We start from the raw sequence: 22,656 nt of genomic DNA on the forward strand, positions 1-22,656 counted from the left end.
GTCATTGCTTTAGAACAAGCCCTTGAAAACAGCAAAGCTATTGGTAAGCAACACCAGTGCTGAGGATTATTAAACTTGTGCATTTGATATATATCAAAATTACATGTAAGTGAAATCATGGTGGTATCTTTTTCAAATCTACAGAAATGCAGAGGGTGAAGATGAAAAAAGTTACCACTTACTAAAATTACTGTTGATAAGAATGGTTAATCACTACTGAACAAAATAATGATTTCTAATAGTGAAGGAAATGCCATACTAGCGCACACACCTGCTAGACAAAACTTTCATTGACTATTTTGACTAGCAGGTGTTGCTGAAGACCACTAAACACATTAAAGACAAGGTCACAAAATCAGCTTTTGGTAGGGTGCACATGGCTTTATTTTGTTTTGTTTTAAATTCAGTTCAACCACACCATCACTCTGATGGATTGCAGACACTGGATTCAGATTCAGGCAGAAGACAAACACACAGCTAGTGGAGACAAGGATGTAAAATACCAGCTTTACAGTTATTTTAAGGTTCTCTTTATATGTAGTTCTTCAAAAAAGTCAGGTACTCTGATCTATGTAGTCAAAGTACTACAATACCTCTGCTTCGCAAAATGAACCTATTAAAAAAAGATCACAAGAATAGTGGAAGTTAAAACAGGTATTTTGAATAACATTTGCCTCCTAGTTCTGATACTTGCTGCATTAACTGAAATAAAACTTTCCTCTTAAAGTGCTGAAGTTCACCTTGTTATGCCACACTTGACAGAATTTTTCCAAGTGATGTTTGACTTCCTGTACCTCAGAAGAGGCTAGCAGTTTCTTTTTCCACCTGAAAAGGTGGCTCGTGCCACCTCTCTACAATTTTTGCCTAAACATTCCTGCATTAAATTTATAAGCTACCACAATTACTTTAAATTTCTATTAAAGAAATCCTTCAAGGGCAGTAAAATAGAGACACCTCTTCTCACTCAGCAAGCATCTAAACCACAAATCACTGGATGCTATAAATATTCAAGGAAATAAAGCACTGACACATTTCACAAGTTCTCTGGCTTTTCCCACAGTAGTCAGGATTCTCAGCCTTCACAATGGCCTGACTCAGGAAAGTTGTTCCCATGAAAATTTGAGATAAAACTTCACCACTCTTACTGCTCCTGCAAACCACTGAAAGAACTCAGTTCCTTTTAAAACATTCTCCTTCACAAATGGGTGAAAGTTAAACCCTAAAGCCACTTCAGTTCTAAATTTTAGGCTGGGCATCACTTACATTACAGATACAAAACCTGCCACCAGCACATCCACGTAGGCACAGCATAAAGCTTGTTTGTACAGCAAACCTGTAATGATGTTATGAGCTTAAAGCAACAATCTGAAGTAACAGCAGGTAATTATCATGAGTAATTTAAGTTATTTACATTACATGAGCAAAAAGACTAAGTTTGCTTAATTTCCATTACTGCTTAGAAGCATGCTTTAACAGAGGTATCAACACAGATGAAGACTGTATCATATACACCAAGTCAAATCTTAAAGGAACTCCAGTCTATCAGTTTTTACTGATGAGAACTGCTTATTCAGCAATTAGCCAAAACAAGCCTCTGAATTTCATTGTCATATACAGAGGACCAAAACACCTCTTAGAAAGAAAAATACTTAGCAGTTAATATGAAAATTGTGAAGTTAAATCTTGATGGTCCACTCAACTCATATACAACATCTCTGCAAAGCCACCTCAATTTAATTATTTTTAATACAGCAACCTAAACATTTGCTAAATAGGCTAGTCAATTAAGCCTTCATTACTTTTAATGTAGCTCTCCTCTTTATGTATACTACATCTATGTGAATATTTTACATCCACACCACAGAACATTTGCTGTTACCACATTCCATCCAGTTCCTGCCAGTTTCAAGTTCTGCGTTAACAGTTCTCTTCCCGTTCTCAGCAATTTATGTTTTCCTCCTTACCTCAGAAGCAGCAGGTCTTCCTCCACAGTCTGCCCCAGTCTTCAAGTCTAGTTCATCCAGTTCCAACTCCAGTGGCTTCAGCTTCCCACCACCTTGCAGTGCTTTCCTGAAGCTGTAGAGACAGACTGCTGTTGATATACAGCAGCACAGACAGACCGTGTTGCTTTTGCCCCAACATAACTATCAGTGACTCCCACTCTCCTGTGAGGGAATCACAATCCACTAGATAGGAATAGGAAGCAAATCTAATCCAGATTTGCCATGTTCCTGACTCAACGTTTCACTTCCACAACTATAAAGTTTAAATAAGCATAGGACACTACTAAACACAACTTGTAACTTTAATATTCAAATTCAACACTAGTAAAAACAAACAGAGCACAAATGGGAGAAACACTGTGTACACTAAAATTAATGAAGAAACAAGCCAGTTACTAGAACAGTTCTATTTTTTAGTAACATCTGTTAACCTAAAGCCAACATCAGTACAAGTTTCAATGGCCACATTCTGTTTGTTTGGGAACTTAAAACTGAATAGTTAAAACTTTTCTGTTGGCATCCCAGACTGCATTTTTACTAGAGTATGCTATATGCACAGTTAAACTTATGTACATAAACAATGAAGAACAACCTGAACACTTACACTAAACAATTATTTACAGGTATTTCAACATTAAAAAATATACAAGAGCCTCAAGAATGAAAAACTGAAAATACCAACATTTAGAGAACCTTATTAGAAAGGATTACAGAACATCAATAGCCAAGACATTAACAATTGCACTACACTAATACAGAGTCCAAGTATTAAATTGGTGCATTATTTCACAATGCACTAGCTTCAAGAGAAAAATGCTGCCTTCACTAAAACGCAGCTTAGATTTGATTCGTGTAATTGTTTTAACAAGAAGCCTATTAACACAAGAATGATTGTTTTAATGCTACAGTTTACAGCGAGGACAAAACACTAAAATAGCAGCAGTTCCACATGGCACTTAATTCCACAGGTTTCTAAGCTGTGGTTTATGCAATGCCTACAAAGTGCTCCCAGTTGAATATACAAATAAAATTCACAATAGAAGTCTACCTGACATCAGGTACACCGAGCATAGGTGGCCTTAAAGCCCGTCTGTCAAAATCTATTCCCCTCTGCTCCCAAAACAAGTAACACAGCAAGTCCCCTTCCCTCCTTCTTAAAGATCATTATGGATAGTACTTATTACGATGCTGTAACACTAAAAAGCAGCACACCACTATAGTGGTTAACCCTGGGACAATGTGACATCTAACAGTGTAACTGAAACATTTATGGATTAACATCCAGGATCCTCTACAGATAGTAACCGAGTCCATTATCTCAAAGGCCAATACAGCTCCTCAGCCATATCGTAGAAATTAAAAACCCAGAAGCAATTCCTGTAAAACTAGCAACACTGTCCAGAGAGGACAAGAAACCAGGAATTGAATGTTCCCTTCAAATCCTCAGGCTTCAGTCCAGCAGAGATGCTATTGCCATTCTCAGTAGTTCTTTTGGACCTCAGAATTCAGTATATAGTAAGACTAACTGAGCGGTTCATTTTCTTGCCAATGAGTCGAGATGGTCTACTCTGTGTCGTGGATCTAGTTGTCATTCTGTCAGTGAACAGAGCTCTCTCTTCAGCTGCAGCCTTTGCCATCTGTGCCTTCTTCAGCTCTCTGCAAGACATCAGAAGCCACACGTTAGCAAAGCACCAGTGGGAGCCTACATGCATGTCACAGCAAGCACTTCCGATTAATTACAGGATTTCAGAACTAAAGATTTGCCATTCAGTTTGGGATAAAAACCTTTAACAGCTCCCCACTGGCTTCTGCTTGTATTTATAAAAGCAAAAGGAATTGCTGTCAATTGAAGTATTTATACACAACATGCTCACTAGTTCTTCTAACCTTATGTAATACTTGTTTCAACTCAGTTTGCCATCAATGATAACTGAATGTGGAAAAATGATTAAGTTGCATGTTTTCGTTCAATTGACCAGCTCTATTTCTGTAAGCCAGGGCATTATTAACACCAGTGTCCCATCTCATTCTTTCCATATTTATACGGTGCCAGTTCACTGAAATAATGTAATCTATTTTTACGACCTATTTCCTTAAAAGACTGGAGGTTAGTCATACATGCACGTGTCTACCCATCCATCACACTAATACTAGAAATTAAGATTTACAACACATATCTATTCTTCCCTAGAAGTCTAATCTTGCATTCTTCCTTCCAATGAAGGACACAGTACAAGAGCTGAGTTTCCTTACAATGACTCTTTCCATTGAGAACTCACATAAACAAGTATTATCTTAAATGGGCCAAAGGGAAGCACACTAAGAACACAACACAAAAAACCCTACTCGTGTTAATTCACAGAGCACCATACAACTGAAAATTACTGTGCAGAGGCAGACCTTTGAAGTCATTCTTACCTTCAGTTATTTTTTTTAGGGACAAAACTACAAGCAGTTGCTTATTGCAAGGCCAGTAGTCATCACTAAATTTAAACTGAAGCCAACTTCCCTTTCACGTGATTTAAAAAATAAATAACTTCATCTTTACATTAGCAAGAAAGCTACCTCAGCAAACCTGTCCTTACAAAACTGCACAACCTGTCAAATTATTCTTTCTGCAGTCAATCACAACAATCTCATGAAAAACATTAAGAAACTAAGTTATATTTAAGGACCCCAAAGAATCACTCACTTCTGCAAGAGTGAATTTTTGAATTTTTCAGCATTCAGTTCTATCCGCAGCTGCTCTGCGCTCTTCTTTGCGGCAGACAGCAGCACTGAATGCTTGACAAGCGCCACAGCTGAAGGTCTTTTCTCTGGATCAGGGTTGATCATAACCTTGGAAAAGAGAAAATAAGTCATTCTAGTTAAGGCCAGTAATACAGTAAACCACAAATCAGTGAGCGGCTGGAACAAGAGCGCTTACTTTTAGTAAATCCAGCAGTTCTTGAGAAAGCACTTGCGGTATTCTTGGTAGTTTTCCTTGTCGGATTTCATGCCATTGGTCGCCGTTAGTTGGAAGAGGTTCAGCCCCAGCAGCACAGACAACGGTTAGAGCAAGAGCAAAAATATCTGCTTTTGGCAAATGAGTGTAGTTCTTCAAAAATAAAGAAGAATATATTTATTAGAGGCACTACCCAGTAATAAAAAGAAATCTGACAAATAGACTAATCAACACTGAACACACCCACACCACATTTCCACCAGTAGTCCGGGAGAAATCGTTTACAGGTTTCTCCCTCAGCAAGGAGGCAGCAGACAGCAAATCAATAATGAAAACGGCACACGGATCTAACACAAGTATCTTCCACAAGGATAGCTACCTCCTGTAGGACTTCGTTCGCAAGGAAACGGCTGTCACCTTCTTCCACTTGTGGACTTGATACTCGAGTTACATGACCAAGGTCACCTGCAAAAACATGAAGTTATTTCTCAGAAATGCACATGATGCAGCTCTTAAGCACAAGCTAGCTGCTTCTTACCTATTTTAAATATGACTCTATCAGATGACCACTCATCATCATCACCTTCTTCTGAAGTTGTATTTGGCACCGATGTCCTGGATATGAAAATGTTACCTGAAAAAAAGTACAATTGTTAAAAAAAAAAGTTTGTATCTAAAGTTTGTATCTAATTTTTGCTTTACCTGGCTTCACTCATTTATTTTAGCCATACAGAACCTTAGTTGCATACCCAACTCCTCAAGCAAGAAATTATAGCACACAGACACTCTCACTCTGTGCCTCTCTGCTGGGAGAATAGCTAAGTATTATGCAAGAAAAAGTCAATTACACAAAAAAGATCCAAGATAAACTCATTAACAGTTTAAGCTTGCTAGCCAACTTCATAACTGACATCTTTGTACTGCTACTTAGAACTTCAATGAGCAATTTACAGTTAATAATGTGTGGCTAACTGCTCATTTGTCTACAGCAGACTAAGTTAACTGAGGAAGCTATCAGTAGATTAAAGCAGTTAACACTTACTAGGTTTGATATCCATGTGCACCAGTGACATTGAATGTATGTACTTTAAGCCTCGAGCCACCTGAAGCAGTAGGTCCTTCAGCTCTGGCTCAGTAAAATAACGCATGTTCCTGTAATTCTCACTTATGGCATCAGCTAAACTGCCACCTAGAAAAGACATTAAAGAAAACAAATATTTTTTTTTCTTTTACATCAGACAATTTTACATTGAGAAAGTAATGACAACTAACTTTAAGTACAACTGACTTCTAGAATTAGTAGCAAATCTATCATCAAAAATTTGCTGATGATGCATAGGAATGTATTACTTTTCTTTTTTTCCCCCTCCTGCGTAGTCTGTTACACCACCATGCAAATCAACATGATAACGGAACACAAAGATCTCCTTCCATCTTCTAAATCTCTGGCAGGGTATCAACCATAACAATTCCTCCAATCTTCAGGGGAAAAATCTTTTCTCACTATTCCAGCTTGAGATATTATACAAAAGAATGAACAGCTTTGCTGCTCACAAACACTTAGTGTAGTTCCAATATTCTTGAACGCTTAACGCTATCTGCAGTTTTGTAATTATTACTTCATGTATCTGTTATCCCTTCTTCAACAGAAAGGAACACATAAAACACATTTGAGACAATGACAGCACCAGCTATGCGTAGGGCAATCAATTCTTGCTTAATGCCAGCAATTTGTAGATACCTGTGTATCTCCAAAAATCAGGTTATTAAACAAGGTCAGGTCAATTAATAAACAGTACTTACCATTGCAGTATTCATTCTGTATAAGCATATGATCATCTTCTGCCCACGCAGAGTAGTATCTTACTACGTGAGAATGTTGCCCCAGAACTGCATGTGCATAAACCTCTCTTAAAGCATTTTGCCTGTTAGAATCATAAGAAAACAGCACATAAGAATGTTAGTAGGTAAAATTAATTCAATTTCAGCTTGACATTGAAACTCACTATATCATATCTTTAAATAAAAATCTTCATGCTCATCTCTGTGGCACCTTACGTTGGGTTTGTATTTATGTCCAACCAGCTAAAGCCATTTATTTTGCATTAAAAGATTAAGTATACTGAACATTAAAAAAATCAGGCTTTGTTGCAGATGATTTCTGAGAGCTGCCACTTGCATTACTTGCTTTCCAACCACACTCAGCAGCAGGTTTTCAGAAGCATCATCGAAGTTTTAGGAAAAAAAATGATCAGAACCATAAGCCAGAATTATAAATAAGTTTTTGGGCCACGAGCACGACTGAACAATCTTAACTTCTCTTGTATAGGCCTAGCGTGCAGTTTTGAGCAGCACACACTAATACACCGTTTAACATTGAGGAAAAAGAGCCAGCAACATCAGGCTCATCCAAAAAATGCCTGACAATCTGTATGTCACTCAGACCCAACACAGATGAGCACCCAGTTGTGGGAACGTTGCTTTCCTTATGCATTCAAACATCAGTGCAGCACAGTTTATTCATACAGTACTCTCCTGCCACTAATGCAAGTGAGCACTGTCTTTTATTTCCAAACAAGAGCACTCTGGTTCCATTTAGAATACTGGGATAAATCTGTTGTGGTCAAGTAACCTCTCTTCCCCGGTTTCTTAAGTTTGTACAGTATTTAGAAGAAAAACAAAGAAAACAATCACACAAAAAAGCATCAAAAGGTAGCTTGTAAGAGTAGGAAATACTCACTCATCCACTGAGCCAGCTAAGGGCTTCTTGGATCTTTTTATAGCATAAATACATCCATCAAGCCTCTTCACACACTTAAACACAGAACCAAATTCACCGGATCCGATCTTCTCCAGCTCATGAAATTCGGTTGCATATCGTGACTTCATATTACTTTCTGTTATTGTGATCCTCTGTAAAGATTAGAAAGGGAAGCACTAAGATGGGCAGACTCACAGAGTGCCAGAACTCACATCAAGTTCTAAACATTCATTACCTTAGCAGGTCTGATAGCTTCGTCCTCAGGCTCTCCATCACTTGCTTCCATGTCCTCTCCACAAGAGCTGGAATTCACACTTGTTAGTTTTGCAGAATTAAAATGGCTTAATTTACAACTCAAGTCTAGCACCTATTGATTGTCCTGAGATCCAGCTCCCTATTCCCCTCAAGTTTAGTCTAACTGAACATGAGGTATTTATAAGCAGAAAGTCAAAACAAAATCACAAAAAGCTCAAGCACCATTGTTATTTCTTCCCTCATGTTTCACACTGCTATTTAACGTGCTCACCCCTCCACAAGAAACAGCCGTGTGCGCAGCGCTGACAGTAGGACACAGTCTGATCTTTCTCTGCCATGTTCTAACCCAAAGACCTAATACTAAACGATTCTTCTGCACAACCACGCATTTCAAAGACACACAAGCTCTAGAGCTCTATTTCACATTCCTATTTGCCAAGAAAATTGTTCTCACAGAAGCAGTTTGAAACAAACTTTACAAAGAGACATATTACTCACTCATTCCAGTGCGTTCTCTTCCTCCTTCGACACTGCCCTTCGGAGTTGTGAAGGAACATGGAATCGGGAGTGAAGGGATTAATATTCACGTGAGGTGTTTGTCTAATATCTGAGTCTTGCTTTTCTGACCTCCCAACGTTCATAAATAGAGAGCCTCCTCGAAGTTTGACTGAGCTGGAGCCCAGTCCTTGGGCTTTAGAAAGCAAACTCTGCATTTAAAGAAAATAGAAAAGACGTTTACGGACTTAATATTGCTTTAGACACAAAAAGTCATATAAGCAATACGGAGCTTAGACTACACACCAGGCCACAGATTTCAATGGCAAGCTTAAAGCAAAAACTGAACGCCATCAAATCAGAGATTTGTTCATCAAACAGTGCACAGCAGTCCGCAGCAGAGCCTCCTAGAGCCTCACAAGGCTGCTGCCACCGTCCTACCGCCTCGCCAGCAGGAGCACCACCTCGTCCAACCAGCCTCGTACCGAGTCCGAAGGACCCGAGGGAAGGTCTGCACGCAGAGGTCCCAGCCGTGCTCTCCAAAACCAAACTAGATGGAGACGCTCAAGGTTCTATGGATTCTCAGGACGGTTCTGCGTTCCCACTGGATAACGTCACCGATTTTTCCGAATTCCAAAGGTAACCTCCCCGAGATAACCAGCAGGGAATCTGGGCAACTAATCCAACATCTCCGCCGAAACTCAGCGTTAAGCCGTGTGGTTTAAGCGCCACACGCTCGCATCTCCAAAACGTTCGTTCCTACTTGGCGTAAACCCATCTCCCTCCTCGCCTTATCTAAGCAGGGCGCGACGCGGCGGGGAAAACCTCATTTACGGGGAAAGTCAGGGAGAAAAACGAAATCGCAAAGCACGACGGCGGACAGAACGCCGCCACGTTTATCTGCGCGGAACATCAATTACTCCTCTTTTACTTCGCCTTCCCCACGAGCACGGGGACGGCGGCGCGTTTCTGCCCCGCCTCACGTGTCCGCAGGTCGCGAGCCGCCCCGGGCCGGGCGGAGCGCCTCCCCGCCGCACGTCACCGCACGGCCGCGCCCGGTCCCGCGCAGCGCCGCGTTCCAACGGCCGGACGCGGGGGGCGCCGCCCCCCCCCCCCAGCTCGCCCGGTAACGGCCGCCCCGCCCGCTCCGCCGCTCGCTCACCTTCGGCGTGTGCGGCGTGTCGAAGAGGCGCAGCTTGCGGAACGTCTTGTGCGGCGGCGTGCCGGGGTAGTCGGGCAGCGGCGAACCGGGCTCGTCGCCACGCAGGCGGCAGCCGCCCGCCGCCGGATGCGGGGGGGAGCGCGCGCCGGAGCGGCGGCCCTTGTGGGGCGGCGGCGGCGAGGGCGAGCCGGCCATGAAGTAGGCGCCGGGCGACTTGACGGGCGAGGAGCCGAAGCCTTCCTCCTCCCACGAGTCCCCCTCGTCCGGCAGCGGCGCGGCCGCGGGCTCCATCATCTCCTCCTCCTCCTCCTCCAGCAGGGGCGGGCCGCCCCGCGCCGGGGTGCGGGCCACCGAGAGCGGCGAGTCCGCCTCCTGGAAGGCCGAGTCCTCGCCCGTGCTGTTGCCGCTGCTGCCGCCCTCCTCCTCCTCCTCGTCTTCGTCCTCCTCCTCGCAGTCGCTGTGCCCGCTGTGGAACAGCAGCTTCTGCCGGATCGGGGCGGCCGCCCGTCGGGCCGAGACCCGCCGCGGCGGCGCCGTCGGCTGCAGGCTGAGGAAGCTCATGGCGGCCCGCCGCTCGGCGAGCCCCGACTCCACGGCCGCGTCGAGCCGAGCCGCGCTGTGCCTCGCCCCGCTCCTGCTCCGCCCTGGGCGCGGTACCGGCTGCTCCGCGCGGCGCTGCCTCCGGGCACGGCGCACCTCGCGCTGTTCGGACTCCGCGGCTTTCCCGCGACCGTTAGTCACGTGGCGCGCACGCCAGCCAATCGCGCCCGCCCCCTCCGTTTGAAAACACGGAGGGCGGGGGCGGAGCTCCACGCGCTCGCGTCACGGAGCGCTTTGGCGCGAACGAGGAGAGGGAGGGGGCGGGGCCGGGCGCGAGCCTCCGCCGGGCGGTTGGGTGGGGGCGGGGCCGCTACCCGACACGCGCCCCGAGGCGGCCGCACGGACGCGTCCGAGCCGTGTGGCCCGGCGCCATCTTAGCCGCGGGGCGCGGCCCCACGCGACACCGCGCTTCGGGGCCGGGCCCGCACGGGGAGCGGGCGGGGAGCTCGAGTCTTCCGTGCCACGCCGCCTCGGGCTCCGGAAGGACCCGCCTCACGGCGAGCTCGGCGCGGGAACGCTCCCAAGTCTCGCTTGGCGCTGTTCCTCAGCTAAAACGGAACATCAGCGCTCGGTGCGGTTCAGCTGGCGCGCTCCGCGCCGCTTCTTTGCTCTGAGGAAGGACACGCAGTGCAGCCACCGCAACTCCCACAGGAGCCTTAAAGGGCCCGCCGCCGCGCTGAACGCCGTGCCCGCGCTGTGTAACACGGTTAATAAAGAACAAAGCTAGCACTCAGCCGTGTTTTCCTCCAGAACCTGCAGGAGCAGAGCCCTTGCGACAAACCTGGTGCCGCACAAACGCAGAGTGCTTTAAATAACTTGAGCCATGTTGGCCATTGCCGTGACTCAGTACCTCCCCGCAGTCCCAGCTGATGCACAGCGAGGTGGTGTTGCTTACAGCTGCTCACAGCTCCACCAGCATCTCAAGGGACAAAGGCCGTTCGTTTTCCTTCTGATGAAGCGCAGAGGAACGTTTCCACTTCGGTGTCATCTCACACGTGCACCTCACGCTTCTGGTTGCCTGAAAACTGAAGGTACTTCTTTGTTTTCAGGCAACCGGTGACACAGTTTCTGAGATTACAGAAAACTGATTTGTGCAAACTGAAGGCAAACCTATGAAAAAAAGAACAGGGCATCGCTTACACAGAGATGGCCACACCAAGCCAAGTGCTGTACAAACACTTGCCTTGCAATGATTCAGAACTACAATAATGTCCCATTCAGAACGTGAATGCACCGTATAGCAGATACCAACTCAAGTATTTGAGTTTCAAGATAGATGGAATACAAAAAGGCCTCTAAAACATACAGCTTTCATCTTGATCAGTGGTCCACACGAGAAGATGAAAAGCAGTTTCTTATAAAGGACCCAAAACTGTGGCTTGCTTCATTCATATATTGTCTTCTTTAAAAAAGTTAAAAGAACAAGCTTTCAATTAAAAAACTGCCCCTTTTCTTCCCCCTTTCCCCCCACAAAAAATAAAAGGGGGGGGGAGGGAAAGAAAGTAAAAGTTGCAGTTTCCTTCCCGAACTCAACCTAAATATAACTGTTGCTGCACTGCTTTCTGGATCTACAGACACAGCTATTCAATGGGGGTAAGAGGCAAATGGAACTTCAGAAGCCTCTTTGTACAGAGTAACCACTTAACTGTTGATCAGTGTAACAGCTTAAATAGGACAACATCAAGTGGAACAAGGATGAGTTTGTGCAGAAGAGGAAATAGTTCTAAAGAACATGAAGAGAAAAATGCAAGTGGAAAAAAAAAAAAAAAAAGGAATGGTGAAAGAAATGAACAAAATAAACCCAATTGTTTAAAAAGAAAGTTTATTTCCAAACTGACAGCAAATAAGAAAAGGAAGTATTGAATAAATGTGCAACTATTAACAAAATGTGTAGCTGCTGTAAAAGGACCACATATTCAAGCTTCTACATATGTGCCATCCTGAAACTGCATGAGTTGTTTTTGCTGTATTTTGATGGGACTATCAATAGTTGTACTGAAGAAAAGTTGATTTTCCCCAAGCATGAGAATGGTAACTCAGCCACCCTGCCCACCATGAACAAGAATTAACATTACCAGGCCTATCAACAGCCTAAAAAAAACATACTACAGAGCCCATTTCCATAGGGAGTACATTAGCAGAGGAGATTGTCACAGGAAGAAGAGAAGTGAGCAGGGAAGAGAGGTGAAGTGGTCTTCTACTGCACTATATTCTTGGAGCCCTAATTAAGTTCAGCCCTAATTCTTGGAAGCTCATTAAATTGCACCTTTGAGCTTCTGTAGATCACGCTAATTAAAGATCTGATCCCATGAATAGATGTGTACCCTGATGTCCAGGCAACACTTACCTAGCAATAGTGCAATGTCTACCAATTCAATTTATTTTCAGAATATATTTGCAATTTTTTAAAAAACTACTTGCTTTTGAATTAAGAAGTGTATCAGTCCAGTGCACTCAAGATTTCTGCTACCAGAAATGCTTATCTGGGGTAGCACACTCTGACTGATAGCCAACAGCTTTTAACTAGGAGTTTTCAAGCTCAAAGGGAAACAGTTCTCTTCTTCCTGGGTAGCAGGACACCCAAACAATGATGAATGGGAAAGAAGAGAAACAATGGCCAATCTGTCTAGCTGTCAGAGGAAACTGCCACAGAAGGGAGTACAGTGCCTACTTGCCAGGATTTCCTCCACTTACAAGTTCATCTGCAGCCCCCCAAAACCACAGCGATCAAATTGGAAGAGTTCTGCCAAAAACTGGATGAAACCCACCTGTAGAGCAGCCAGCATAATCTTGAAACTGGTTCATTTTATGAGAAGGATAAACAAAGTGAAAAAGAAAAGGAAGGTCAGGTTGCTTCTATGAAAATTAGAAACTCCAGCAGCTTGTACTTGATGCTGCCAGTCCTTTTACTCTTTTTAGCCCATACTCCTCATGTAGATAGAACATTTCTCAATGATGTTAATTGCACTTCCTGGGTGAACACGAGAGCAAGAGATGGAGGTGGACAACAGAAAGGGGAATTTGACAGCCTCCTATCAAAGAAGAAATTCTGGGCCCAAAATAAAGGAATTCAATGAAATGATCTGAAAATGCTCAGAAAGAAGTTATATTAAAAAAAAAAAAACAAAACAACAACAACAACAAAACACAGATTTTGCCAAGCAGTCAGGCACAATTCCTCAATGTTTGTCTATAACAACGAAAGCATACACTCTTCTTCAGGCCTTAATGACACCCTTTCTGCATGCATTTCTGCCTCTGGTTACAAAGAAAACAGGAGAACAATCTGATCCTGTGAGTTGTATTTTCTTGAAATTTGCAGAGTGCTATACTGCACCCCTGTAGTTTGAAGAGAGAATGATTGCCATGACTGAAAACAACAGGTACAATGAGAATGTCCCTCTCCTGGGCCAAAGTGAAGTTAAAATCATTGTAATAGAAGATTAAAAGCCTCAAAATGTCCCATGCACATAAACAAAAGTCACTAGTAGTTTACTGGCATCTCTAACCTTTGTCTTTTTCCCCTCCAGGAAACATACAAAATCATGAAAGTACTCTGCCTTTTCTCAAACTTACTGCAACTTATTTTAATAATCTCTTGTACGTATCATTTAATGTAAGATATCTTGCAAGCATAGAGATGCAGATAAGCAGATAAAAACTTAAGACCCTTTTTTTTTTTCCATGCAATCATTTGTGCTCAAAAACTATCAATGTTTTGTCATTCTTCTGAGTAAAATGCTTCAAATAATTTAAACAGAACAAAATGAATCCAGACAAAGTCTCTTAGTTCTTCAAAACCTGAGCTGGATGGGATCTAAAAGGGTCACATTTCCATTAAAGAAAAACACACAGACTATGCAGGACAAAATGCTTCCTTGTTGATATAAGCTTGTATGTTTGTTGGGATAATTAAGTCTGCTTTGAATATAACTCTTCAATTGGAAAAGTCTGCTATCATTTTAACAGTGGGGTCAGGTGCCAGCCAATTACTATTAAAGGTGATAGTCTAATTGCACTGTCAGATATTCCTTCGGCCAAGTGAACTTTGCTGGCAAAGTAACATCAAAGGATCATCAAAACTACTGAAAACACCTAAGCTACATTTTAAATACACAACATGACAACAAAAAATGCTGATTTATATGACTTATTTTATGGAGCATAGTTTACTGTTTAAGGCACAGGAACTAAGACTGGCTTTTGGTCTCCTGTCACATAGGTTCAGACTTCAGAAGGCTTTTATCCAATGGAACAAAATATACTTTTGGGAGATCCACTATTCAAATATATAGTGATTTGCAAAAATAGGAGCACATTATTATCAACAATGAACTGGAGACTGAATTCATGCATTTGCATCTGTGCAGACAAGGCACGTGTTAATTCTGGTATGTTTTTTGAGAAAGAAATGAGAAAGAGTGAAATAGTATATTTCTGAAGTCTCAAACAACTGTAAATAGCTGAATAGAATTCAAGTTATCCTTCAATTCTAGTTTTCCAGTTTTCTAGAAATTTAGAGCTTGCTCCTTCAGAAATCATTCTCCTGCCTGCCCTACTCTTACTTTCACTTGTGCTATACATGAAAATTCTGCTGATATCTGTGCTGCACATCTTATTGTTACCTTTCAAAGACAAATTAAGTGACTGGGATGGGTTCATCATAGGGCACTTATGCATTCTTGTTAAGCTGGAGCTATGGTCACCCTAAGGCATGCAGCCTGAGTTTAACAGATGAAGCTGTTAAGTTGCTGGATTCAAACAGGTCTTCTTCACATCCTTACTCTGCCGTCTTTCCTAGTGGTTAAAACCGATTAAATAGCTTCTCAGCTCTGCCTCCTGAGAAGTATGGAGCACACAGGGATTTTTCAGTATTGTAGTACAACATGGCTGTCAGAGAAGCCAGAACATCCCCACAATTTAATGAAGGTTAGGAACTAGAGTAAAGTCTAGGAAAAGCTGCCCTCCAAGCTCCTACATTTTGTTTATCTGGACTATTAGCTTTCTCTTCTGTTGTATGCTAGGCAGACATCACATGTCCTTTTTCCTGCCGTACTGTGTCTGAGTATCTCTGGTATCAGTCAGCTGACTGGTCGCTGAGATTACTTATACTATCAGGGATTATGGCTTTTTACAACTTTGTTGTCAGGCTTCAGGATTTACTCTTCTAAAAACACAGTCTTGCAGCTTCAGCCTATTCATGTGTGCTTTGGCATTAAGCTCTTTAGGGTAAAAACTGTCCCATTGTTATGCACAATGCCTCTGGCACGAAAGGTCATCAGCCTGGAGCACCTCTAATAATTGCCTCTCTGTTTTTACTATCTGGAGAGGCACTGAACTACTGTAAAGAAAAGCAAATCCCCCAGTGCTGACTGCCAAGTCCAGAGATGGCTTGTTTTTTTTTCCTTTAAGGAATGAGTTAGGGCTGAAATTCAAGTCTGAAAGAAAACTGTGACTGGGAATGCTGGAAATGTGGGAGCCAATTTCTAAGAGGAAGGGCTGTTCTACTTCATAGGATCCCTCTTTTACAATTCCTTCTTCCAGTGTGTCACTCCCTTTGAAACAGAACATTCAAAAAGAGAAGTAAAATCTATGGCAAAATATAAGAGACTTCTACTGCCTAACACCCAGTCCTTTTGGGCATGTTCTTTGCTTCCTCCTCCTGAAACCCTTTTCACCAAGATCCCTACCTCACCCAATTTCAACTTGTGTGATCTCCACTACAGAACCTTCCAAAGGTGATATATGCTCACAAGAAGGTTCCCTTCCATGTCCTGGGAAACCAGCAGAAAATCACAGAGGACTCTCCACTCTGAAAACAAGTCTGTTATACATACAAGGCCTCACAGTGAAAATGCATATAATCATCTCTGGTTCTCTTTCAAGACTAAACAGTCTAAGTCAGTCTGGCTTGTTTATTCAGTATTTAAGTATGTTTTCCTTTATAGGAGTAGCTATGGGGGAAGCACAACCTTTGACTGCAGGAGTTTTGCAAGAACAACTGGTAAGATACAAGAAACATTACTTAAATATTCTGCAGCTTTTCCTTATCAAGCTAGTTTTTAGTACCTAGCAGGAAACTAACTAGTATGAAGGAAGAAGTAATACTCACATTTGTACAGTGATCAGAAAATGTCCTGGGAAATGAGAGGCACTGTTATTTCTTTGTTAAGTCACTTCCAGCCAGTGTTTCCAAAAACTATTAGCAATGAAATTTAAGAAAAAAACTTGAACGTTCATGTCAAATGATACATCTTTAATTTCTAAAAAGTCATAAAAACTAAGAAACTGATCTAGTTGACATGTAATTAACCTCTTTGCATAGTACAGTTTATCTCCATGGGACATCAAAATTACTTAAAATTTCAGGAAATCTGGCACCTAAGTAAGTAAACAGCCTCAATCCTGCAGGAAGGTTGCAGACAACCTGAATGTTTTCAAGTTTTGCTTTGTAACAGCCCTCGAGATTAGACTTTTTTGACCACCTTTATCCCATAGTACTGTGTTCTCTCACAGCATTTTGCAGTTGCCATCTGTATGAAAAGCATAAAAAGCTGCAACCCGTATTGATATGGTCAATCACATTATATTCAGCGTGGCCTTTTTGATGTCAAATACCTCCAAGTACATAGTTATTAACTTATTTTTTTTTAAATGCAAAATAAGCCCCTCAAGACATACAAAATGATTACTTGATCAACGTTTCACCCCCAAGATGTTTAATCTTTCCCTTGAGAAAGACAAAGGTGGGGCTTCAGTTTCTGAAGTGCTCTCGACACTCATCTAAAGCAAGAACTGAATCTTACAGGAAGCCAAGGAAGTTTAACTTGCTCAACAAGCTTACTAACAAGACAATTAAAGACATTTTTCTGTATAAAAAGTTTTAAGTTACATCTTACAGTACGTGTTAGATTTATCTACAATGAATTTTTTTCCTTTATAGAATGATAGGTGGAGAGGAGCACTGTACTTACATCATCTTTAATTAATCCTTTTTTTTTTCCTAGTAACTTGTGTCCTGATTTTCAAAATCACTGATTATCAGCACCTCGTAGGTAACAAATAGTAGCTGCAGGCACTCAGAACTGTTGAAAACAGACTATTAGTACATGTATTTATGCCCCAAACGCACCATTTGAACACATTCCTCTTGAAAACTCCTAGTTTACTTTTAAGTCAAAATCAGTTGACTAATTATGATTTTTAATAATTTTTGTAGTGCTTCAGAATGCTGAAAATAACGACTGGCACTGATTACTTCACATACTTCAGTCAATCGCGGTCAAAACGAGTAAGTCAAAAATTTAAATTTATGATAAATAAACTTTGGAAAAAAAAATTATACAAGGCCGTAAATAAATAATTTAACTTGTCCCATCAAAAGTAAAACAGTATGTCACAGAACAATATCATCCTATCTAGATAATACAATCTTGTTATCTTTTATTGCATAATAATTTCAGAGTAACATCTTCAGTAAAATATGTAAAGAAACGAAATCATTAGATTTACTTCTTTTAATATTGAACAACCAAAGTTTCTCCTTTGTACACAATCCAATTTAAAGATAATACAATTAGCACTTCCAGCATTAACAATCTGTATTTACAATGAATGAGATGGGGTGGGTAATCTAAAGAGTTTTCAAATCTGTATGAAACAAATCAAAGTACGAAGGTTTACAGTAGGCTCAAAATCCATGCCTTTTCCATTCATGGAAAACAACTGAAAAGGCTCTGTCTTCTTTATAACTTGAAAGGGTTCTTGAAATTATGATTTTGTTATAGTCTTTACAACACTTCAAATCTTCAGTAATGCCTTCATTATTTGTACATGACACTAAAAATTAACTCCAATACTTCTGTTTTGTTTTTAACTTGCTTGTAGACCAGTCTGAAATCTGATGAAAGGATAACAAGGAAATTTACTATATAATCCTAATTCCGTATTCCTGAATATACAACAGTTGGAAGTAGATGATGTCAGTCCATTCCCAGGGTTATGTACACAGCGCTTAGAAAACGTTCTTTGCTCTTGCATAAAATGTGTACACAGTATCAATGAGAGGGGAACTTCAAAGTTTTTGTGGATTGCTGCTGGCATGGACTTTTGTTGTTTGAAAATAAAATACCTTTCACTCTATTGTTCTGGTAGCAGTTTTAGAAGTTAATCATCAATTCCTGGTGTTTCACCCTGTTGTATTCTGGAGGCTATTCTAATGGCTTCTTCCAGAGACTGTTGTTCTCCAAGCTGAAACAAATGCATTCAAACATAAATAAATCTAAAATTTTACACAGATTAATTTTTCTTTACAGATTTGTAAGATGAAACCAAAGGCAAAGATACCAATAGGTAGTGAGCACAAATTAGTGTGATCAGTACTGTTCATCGCCTGTCATCTACAATAACAGCTATCTAATCAGCATGAAAACCAGGAGATAGCAGATAGCTCTCATAGCAGATTTAACTGAGATTCTGTGTATCTACCAAATTCAGTTTCTTCAAAGAATTGCTGCGTGGTAAATGCATTTCATTACATGTAATAATTCAGACAATTTAGACAGATAATAATTTCACTTGACAGACATAACAAAGCTAAAACAAGGCTTTTGAAATTACAGTAGCCACTAAATTACATTTTAGATCTGGTAAACCAAAACAAACACTTTCAGTTTCCTTAATTCTTCTGAGAAAATAAGCTCTATGGAACAACAACATATGATGTATACAATGTACTGCAGAATTCTGATTATAAAAAGAAACAGTCACGATGACACTGTTCAGTTCTACAGTAGTTTGGAGAGGAAATTACTATCTTGTAGATGCAACTAAAAAGAGAGATCTCCAATTATTGCTTTTTCTACATGACTGTTTACACTCTTTTGCTATTAACATTTCAGAGTTCAAATAACAATTTTAGTAATTTTATCTGTATAGGCAATATACAGCCTATACAATAGGCAATAGCAATGCAACTTTGATAATGTAGCATTCCCAATCATCTTAACATGTAATGCTGAAGGCTGAATGAACACACTCTTCCACAAAAGATCTACTGACTCCCAAACAGTACGTACATCATTCTTCAGTGAAAGATTCATCTGTCCTTAACTTCAGCCCTCCCCAATCTTTTTTAAGTACTACAAGTAGATTTGGAAAAGCAGGTGCTTATTATTCTTCTTCCTAATCTTAAATACTATTTAAAATACAAAGCTATATGGTTACTATTTTTTTTCAAGCTTATTAGACTGATTTTGTTATACTACTAGGAACTTCTAACTCTAGAAGCAAGAAACACTCCAAAAAACATTTTTCACTTTACCTGTACTGCAATTTGTGTTCCGTTGGATGTAGCCAACAATGTAACGGGTCTAGCTTCTGTGGTCACTAAATGGTGCCCGTGTTGTTGATGTCCAATTTCTGATGAGGTGCTATGAAACGCTGCTAAGTCTTGAGCCACGATGGCAACCTTCAGGACCAAAGAATGAGAATCAACTGGATGGTTCCAGATTATTGCTATTCATCTCATACAACTGTTATCTTCAAAGTTAAAGTTACATTGAAAGCTACGGCTTTTCATGAGCACAGTTTTATCCTGCAGAGCAGATCATATTTTAAGAAAGGTTACACCACTGTTTCTCAGTGTCATTAGTCCTCAAAACCTAAGTATCTTCAGAACAGCACAGAAGTTCACTAACTGTATCTGTAAGCCTATGATTATCTACACATACAGGGAATGCATACACTCATACAGAGAAGTAAATATATTCATTTTCACATGGCACATTTTTAGAACAGTGGGATGTATTTTCACTTAAATATTAAAAGCTGTATCACTGTATTTGTTCTAAAAGTTAACTATTGTATATTAATATAAACATGTACTTACAAATGTTTCCTCTCTGCAAAACAGATTACAATCCCATAATATTAAGCAATAAATTCACACTGGATTCTATGTTTAGCTTTACTACTTGTTTACTGTGTGACTTCGGGAGAAATGCTTAGCATTTCTATGTCTTGTTTTATGTATACCTACAAGAATTATCAAATTGGTACCTCCATATTCTTTTTCTTGGGGCCCAATTATTGTTTCTAAAACATTCTGTTGCTGCATACTAACATACTGTAGTCTTCTGATGGGAATGACACAGCCTGGTGTTGAATACTGTGATGACTCTTGTGCCTATACTATACCATCTCAAAAAGAACATCAGCTATGTACACAGGATAATTTTTTTACCTGCTGTCCTTCGGTGCCTTCTGCAGTAACCATTGCTACAGAATGTGTTCCTGCAGAAGAGATGACGGCGTCGTGGGCAGGGACTGTGATAGTGGTGCCATCTTGTGTTACCATAGTGATTGTATTTCCAATGGCCTGCATATCTGCCTGAGATATGTTGACCTGAAACATAACACAATTCCTGAAGTAAAGAAGGTTTAATTGCTGCTCAAGTCATACCTGAGTCTTAGCTTTCAGCAACACAATCCTGTTTTCGGGTAAATGTTTTTAACTGAGATTTGAAAAAAAAATCAGAGTTTGCACTTGCACTGTAGCAGCATTCATCAAACACATTCCTGCTAGTTGATTCAGCAGCAGAAGGTGCAACTTCACGTTCCTCATCTGAAACAAACTGCCTGACAATCCAGAATTAGAAGGCAACTTATTCACAATAGCACTGAAAAAAATACCCAAAGTCCCATTTGCAGTTACATCCTGTCCACAAGTTACAGCAGCTATTATTCCACATTCTGATGTACTCATGCATTTCCTGAGAATCACTGTCACTCTCTGGCCAATTCCCAGTCTTGGATGAAAAGCCCTTATTACAAACATCTTATTGATGGAGATCTAACATCCCACGATCTTTCAGACACATGTATCTCTTTACAGAAATAAAATTATGGCCCAGCACTGAGAAAGAGTTGTGTGCTTTCAATCGGAGTCTGGAACTCCATGTCAGTCAGATCATACCCCAAAGAACTGCATGCAAGGTTATCTATGCATGCGTCTTACACAAGAGGACAGTGAGACTCAAGTTGCATCACATGCTTTTATCTTAATGGAGACATTAAAGAGGTTTGGTAAGGACTTAGAATTAAAACCACCAATTAAAAAAATCATTTAAAAATTGATATAAATTACTGATGTCTCCAATATAAATGTATTAGGGCATCAGTTAGTGATTTGATGATTTGCATGACTTAGAAGGCAAAACACTACAGAATTGAAATCAAGCTGAAGGATTAATAGATATGAGAAGAACTGCATGTCATGGCTCGTAAAGGCCTTCATTTCCACGGGTAAAAATGTTGATTCCTTAGTACTGCTGCAGTGTTCAGGGCTTGCAATGTGACAGTCCCCTTTAATATTTCATCTCCAATTATAATTTAGAAGATATTTTTCATATTCTACTGGCGCAGCAGCTACCTCCTCAGTTGAAATATGATTTTTTTCCCATTATGCATTCAATGTATTACCAGAGTTAAACTGAATAACTGTGCTGAAATCTACTTTCAGTGGGTTTCTTACCCATTCCTAAAAAAAAACTATCCAAAGGAACTCTCAAGTAGAGGTAGTATTATTCTATTTTCTCATCTTCTCATGTTCATATTAGAAGTTGTAAGAATTGAATACTACCAGTTTGTAAAACATGCACTGGGATTAAGTAGATTATTTTTTCTAAAAAGTGTCTGCAAACGAAGCAACAGTGATATCAGTGATATTATTCTCCTAATATCAGATATTAACAGAATAACCAGGAAACTCTGGAAAACCTCAGCAACTGTGTTGCACATGTAACAGCTGTTATACAGCCTGTGCCAATAGTATGAGCATAATGAACTTCCAGAGGTTTTAACTGATAAAGGATAGACCAAAAAATCTAAGATCGTATTCATATAGTTTCAGATAAGAGAATATATAGTTGAATTTAGGTGTTCCAGAGGAGATCCAATCCTAAACATATAGCATAATCTTCAAATAAGTTTCTTTCCATGAGAAATCAAAGCACATATTTATCAAAGACACACGAGCCTAAACTCTCAACATAATTTTGTCACCTCTTCAGCAAAAATTTACTTACGTGTTGGGTTCCATCCTGGGAAATTAGCGCTACTTGTTGACCTAACCCTGACTGAGTAACTGTAGCAACTTGTGCAGAAATTACGTCCTCTCCTTCTACACCTGTCACATAGGCTATTTGTGAGCCTTTCAGAACATCTTCTCCTTGACCTATTTGATACAAAGAAGGCAAGAGAGTAGTTTAGTTTGGATACTCTAAATACAGGCAGGAAAGATAACCAACAAGGAATAAACACCAGCCTGGTTTGATGGTTTTTAAACACTTCAGTGGAAAAGGGATAGTTGAAGGATGAGAAGAGACATACAAATGCTACTCACAACAAAAATATATTACTAGTTTATACTCAAACA

General features: G+C 40.6%; 2 protein-coding genes and 1 long non-coding RNA gene across 10 annotated transcripts in view; 1 reads left to right on the top strand and 2 right to left on the bottom strand.

Annotated features, from left to right (window-relative positions):
• Positions 1-344: 344 nt before the first annotated feature.
• WEE1 (WEE1 G2 checkpoint kinase) lies at positions 345-10,414 on the bottom strand. 3 transcript variants are annotated; one of them, XR_016466695.1, is made up of 14 exons: positions 9,621-10,414; positions 8,462-8,670; positions 7,944-8,010; positions 7,688-7,860; positions 6,751-6,872; positions 5,990-6,136; positions 5,486-5,581; positions 5,327-5,412; positions 4,930-5,100; positions 4,696-4,841; positions 3,530-3,659; positions 1,965-2,076; positions 1,264-1,333; positions 345-613 (listed from the first exon to the last, which is right to left on the bottom strand). XR_016466695.1 is itself a non-coding variant. In XM_031613990.2 (11 exons), the coding sequence occupies exons 1-11, from the start codon at positions 10,179-10,181 to the stop codon at positions 3,509-3,511; spliced, it is 1,929 nt and encodes a 642-aa protein (XP_031469850.1). In that variant the 5' UTR covers positions 10,182-10,414; the 3' UTR covers positions 2,288-3,508. The 3 variants fall into 3 exon arrangements, 1 of the variants encoding a protein (XP_031469850.1); XR_016466696.1 differs by lacking the exon at positions 1,264-1,333 and having other exon boundaries at positions 9,621-10,392; XM_031613990.2 differs by lacking the exons at positions 345-613; positions 1,264-1,333; positions 1,965-2,076 and having other exon boundaries at positions 2,288-3,659.
• Positions 10,415-11,128: 714 nt separating this feature from the next.
• Positions 11,129-19,534, top strand: LOC116242956 (uncharacterized). 3 transcript variants are annotated; one of them, XR_016466697.1, is made up of 4 exons: positions 11,129-11,251; positions 16,169-16,224; positions 17,440-17,511; positions 18,536-19,534. It is a non-coding gene; the product is annotated as an uncharacterized LOC116242956 (long non-coding RNA). The 3 variants fall into 3 exon arrangements; XR_016466698.1 differs by lacking the exons at positions 11,129-11,251; positions 18,536-19,534 and adding exons at positions 13,251-14,611; positions 18,108-18,197; XR_016466699.1 differs by lacking the exons at positions 11,129-11,251; positions 18,536-19,534 and adding exons at positions 13,251-13,514; positions 18,108-18,197.
• ZNF143 (zinc finger protein 143) overlaps positions 17,535-22,656 on the bottom strand; it is a 32,762-nt gene continuing 27,640 nt past the window's right edge. For 3 of the 4 annotated variants that reach the window (XM_031613993.2, XM_090140455.1, XM_031613992.2), the window contains 4 exons: positions 22,307-22,455; positions 20,464-20,625; positions 19,543-19,689; positions 17,535-18,470 (listed from right to left, as the gene is read on the bottom strand). In XM_031613993.2, the coding sequence (XP_031469853.2) occupies positions 18,387-18,470; positions 19,543-19,689; positions 20,464-20,625; positions 22,307-22,455 (542 nt within the window). In that variant the 3' untranslated portion in view covers positions 17,535-18,386. The remainder of the gene's footprint in view (positions 18,471-19,542; positions 19,690-20,463; positions 20,626-22,306; positions 22,456-22,656) is intronic. The other variant, XM_031613994.2, reaches the window with a different exon arrangement.

Source organism: Phasianus colchicus, chromosome 5, assembly GCF_987193195.1.
Source record: "Phasianus colchicus chromosome 5, bPhaCol1.hap1.1, whole genome shotgun sequence".
Taxonomy (NCBI): Eukaryota; Metazoa; Chordata; class Aves; order Galliformes; family Phasianidae; genus Phasianus; species Phasianus colchicus.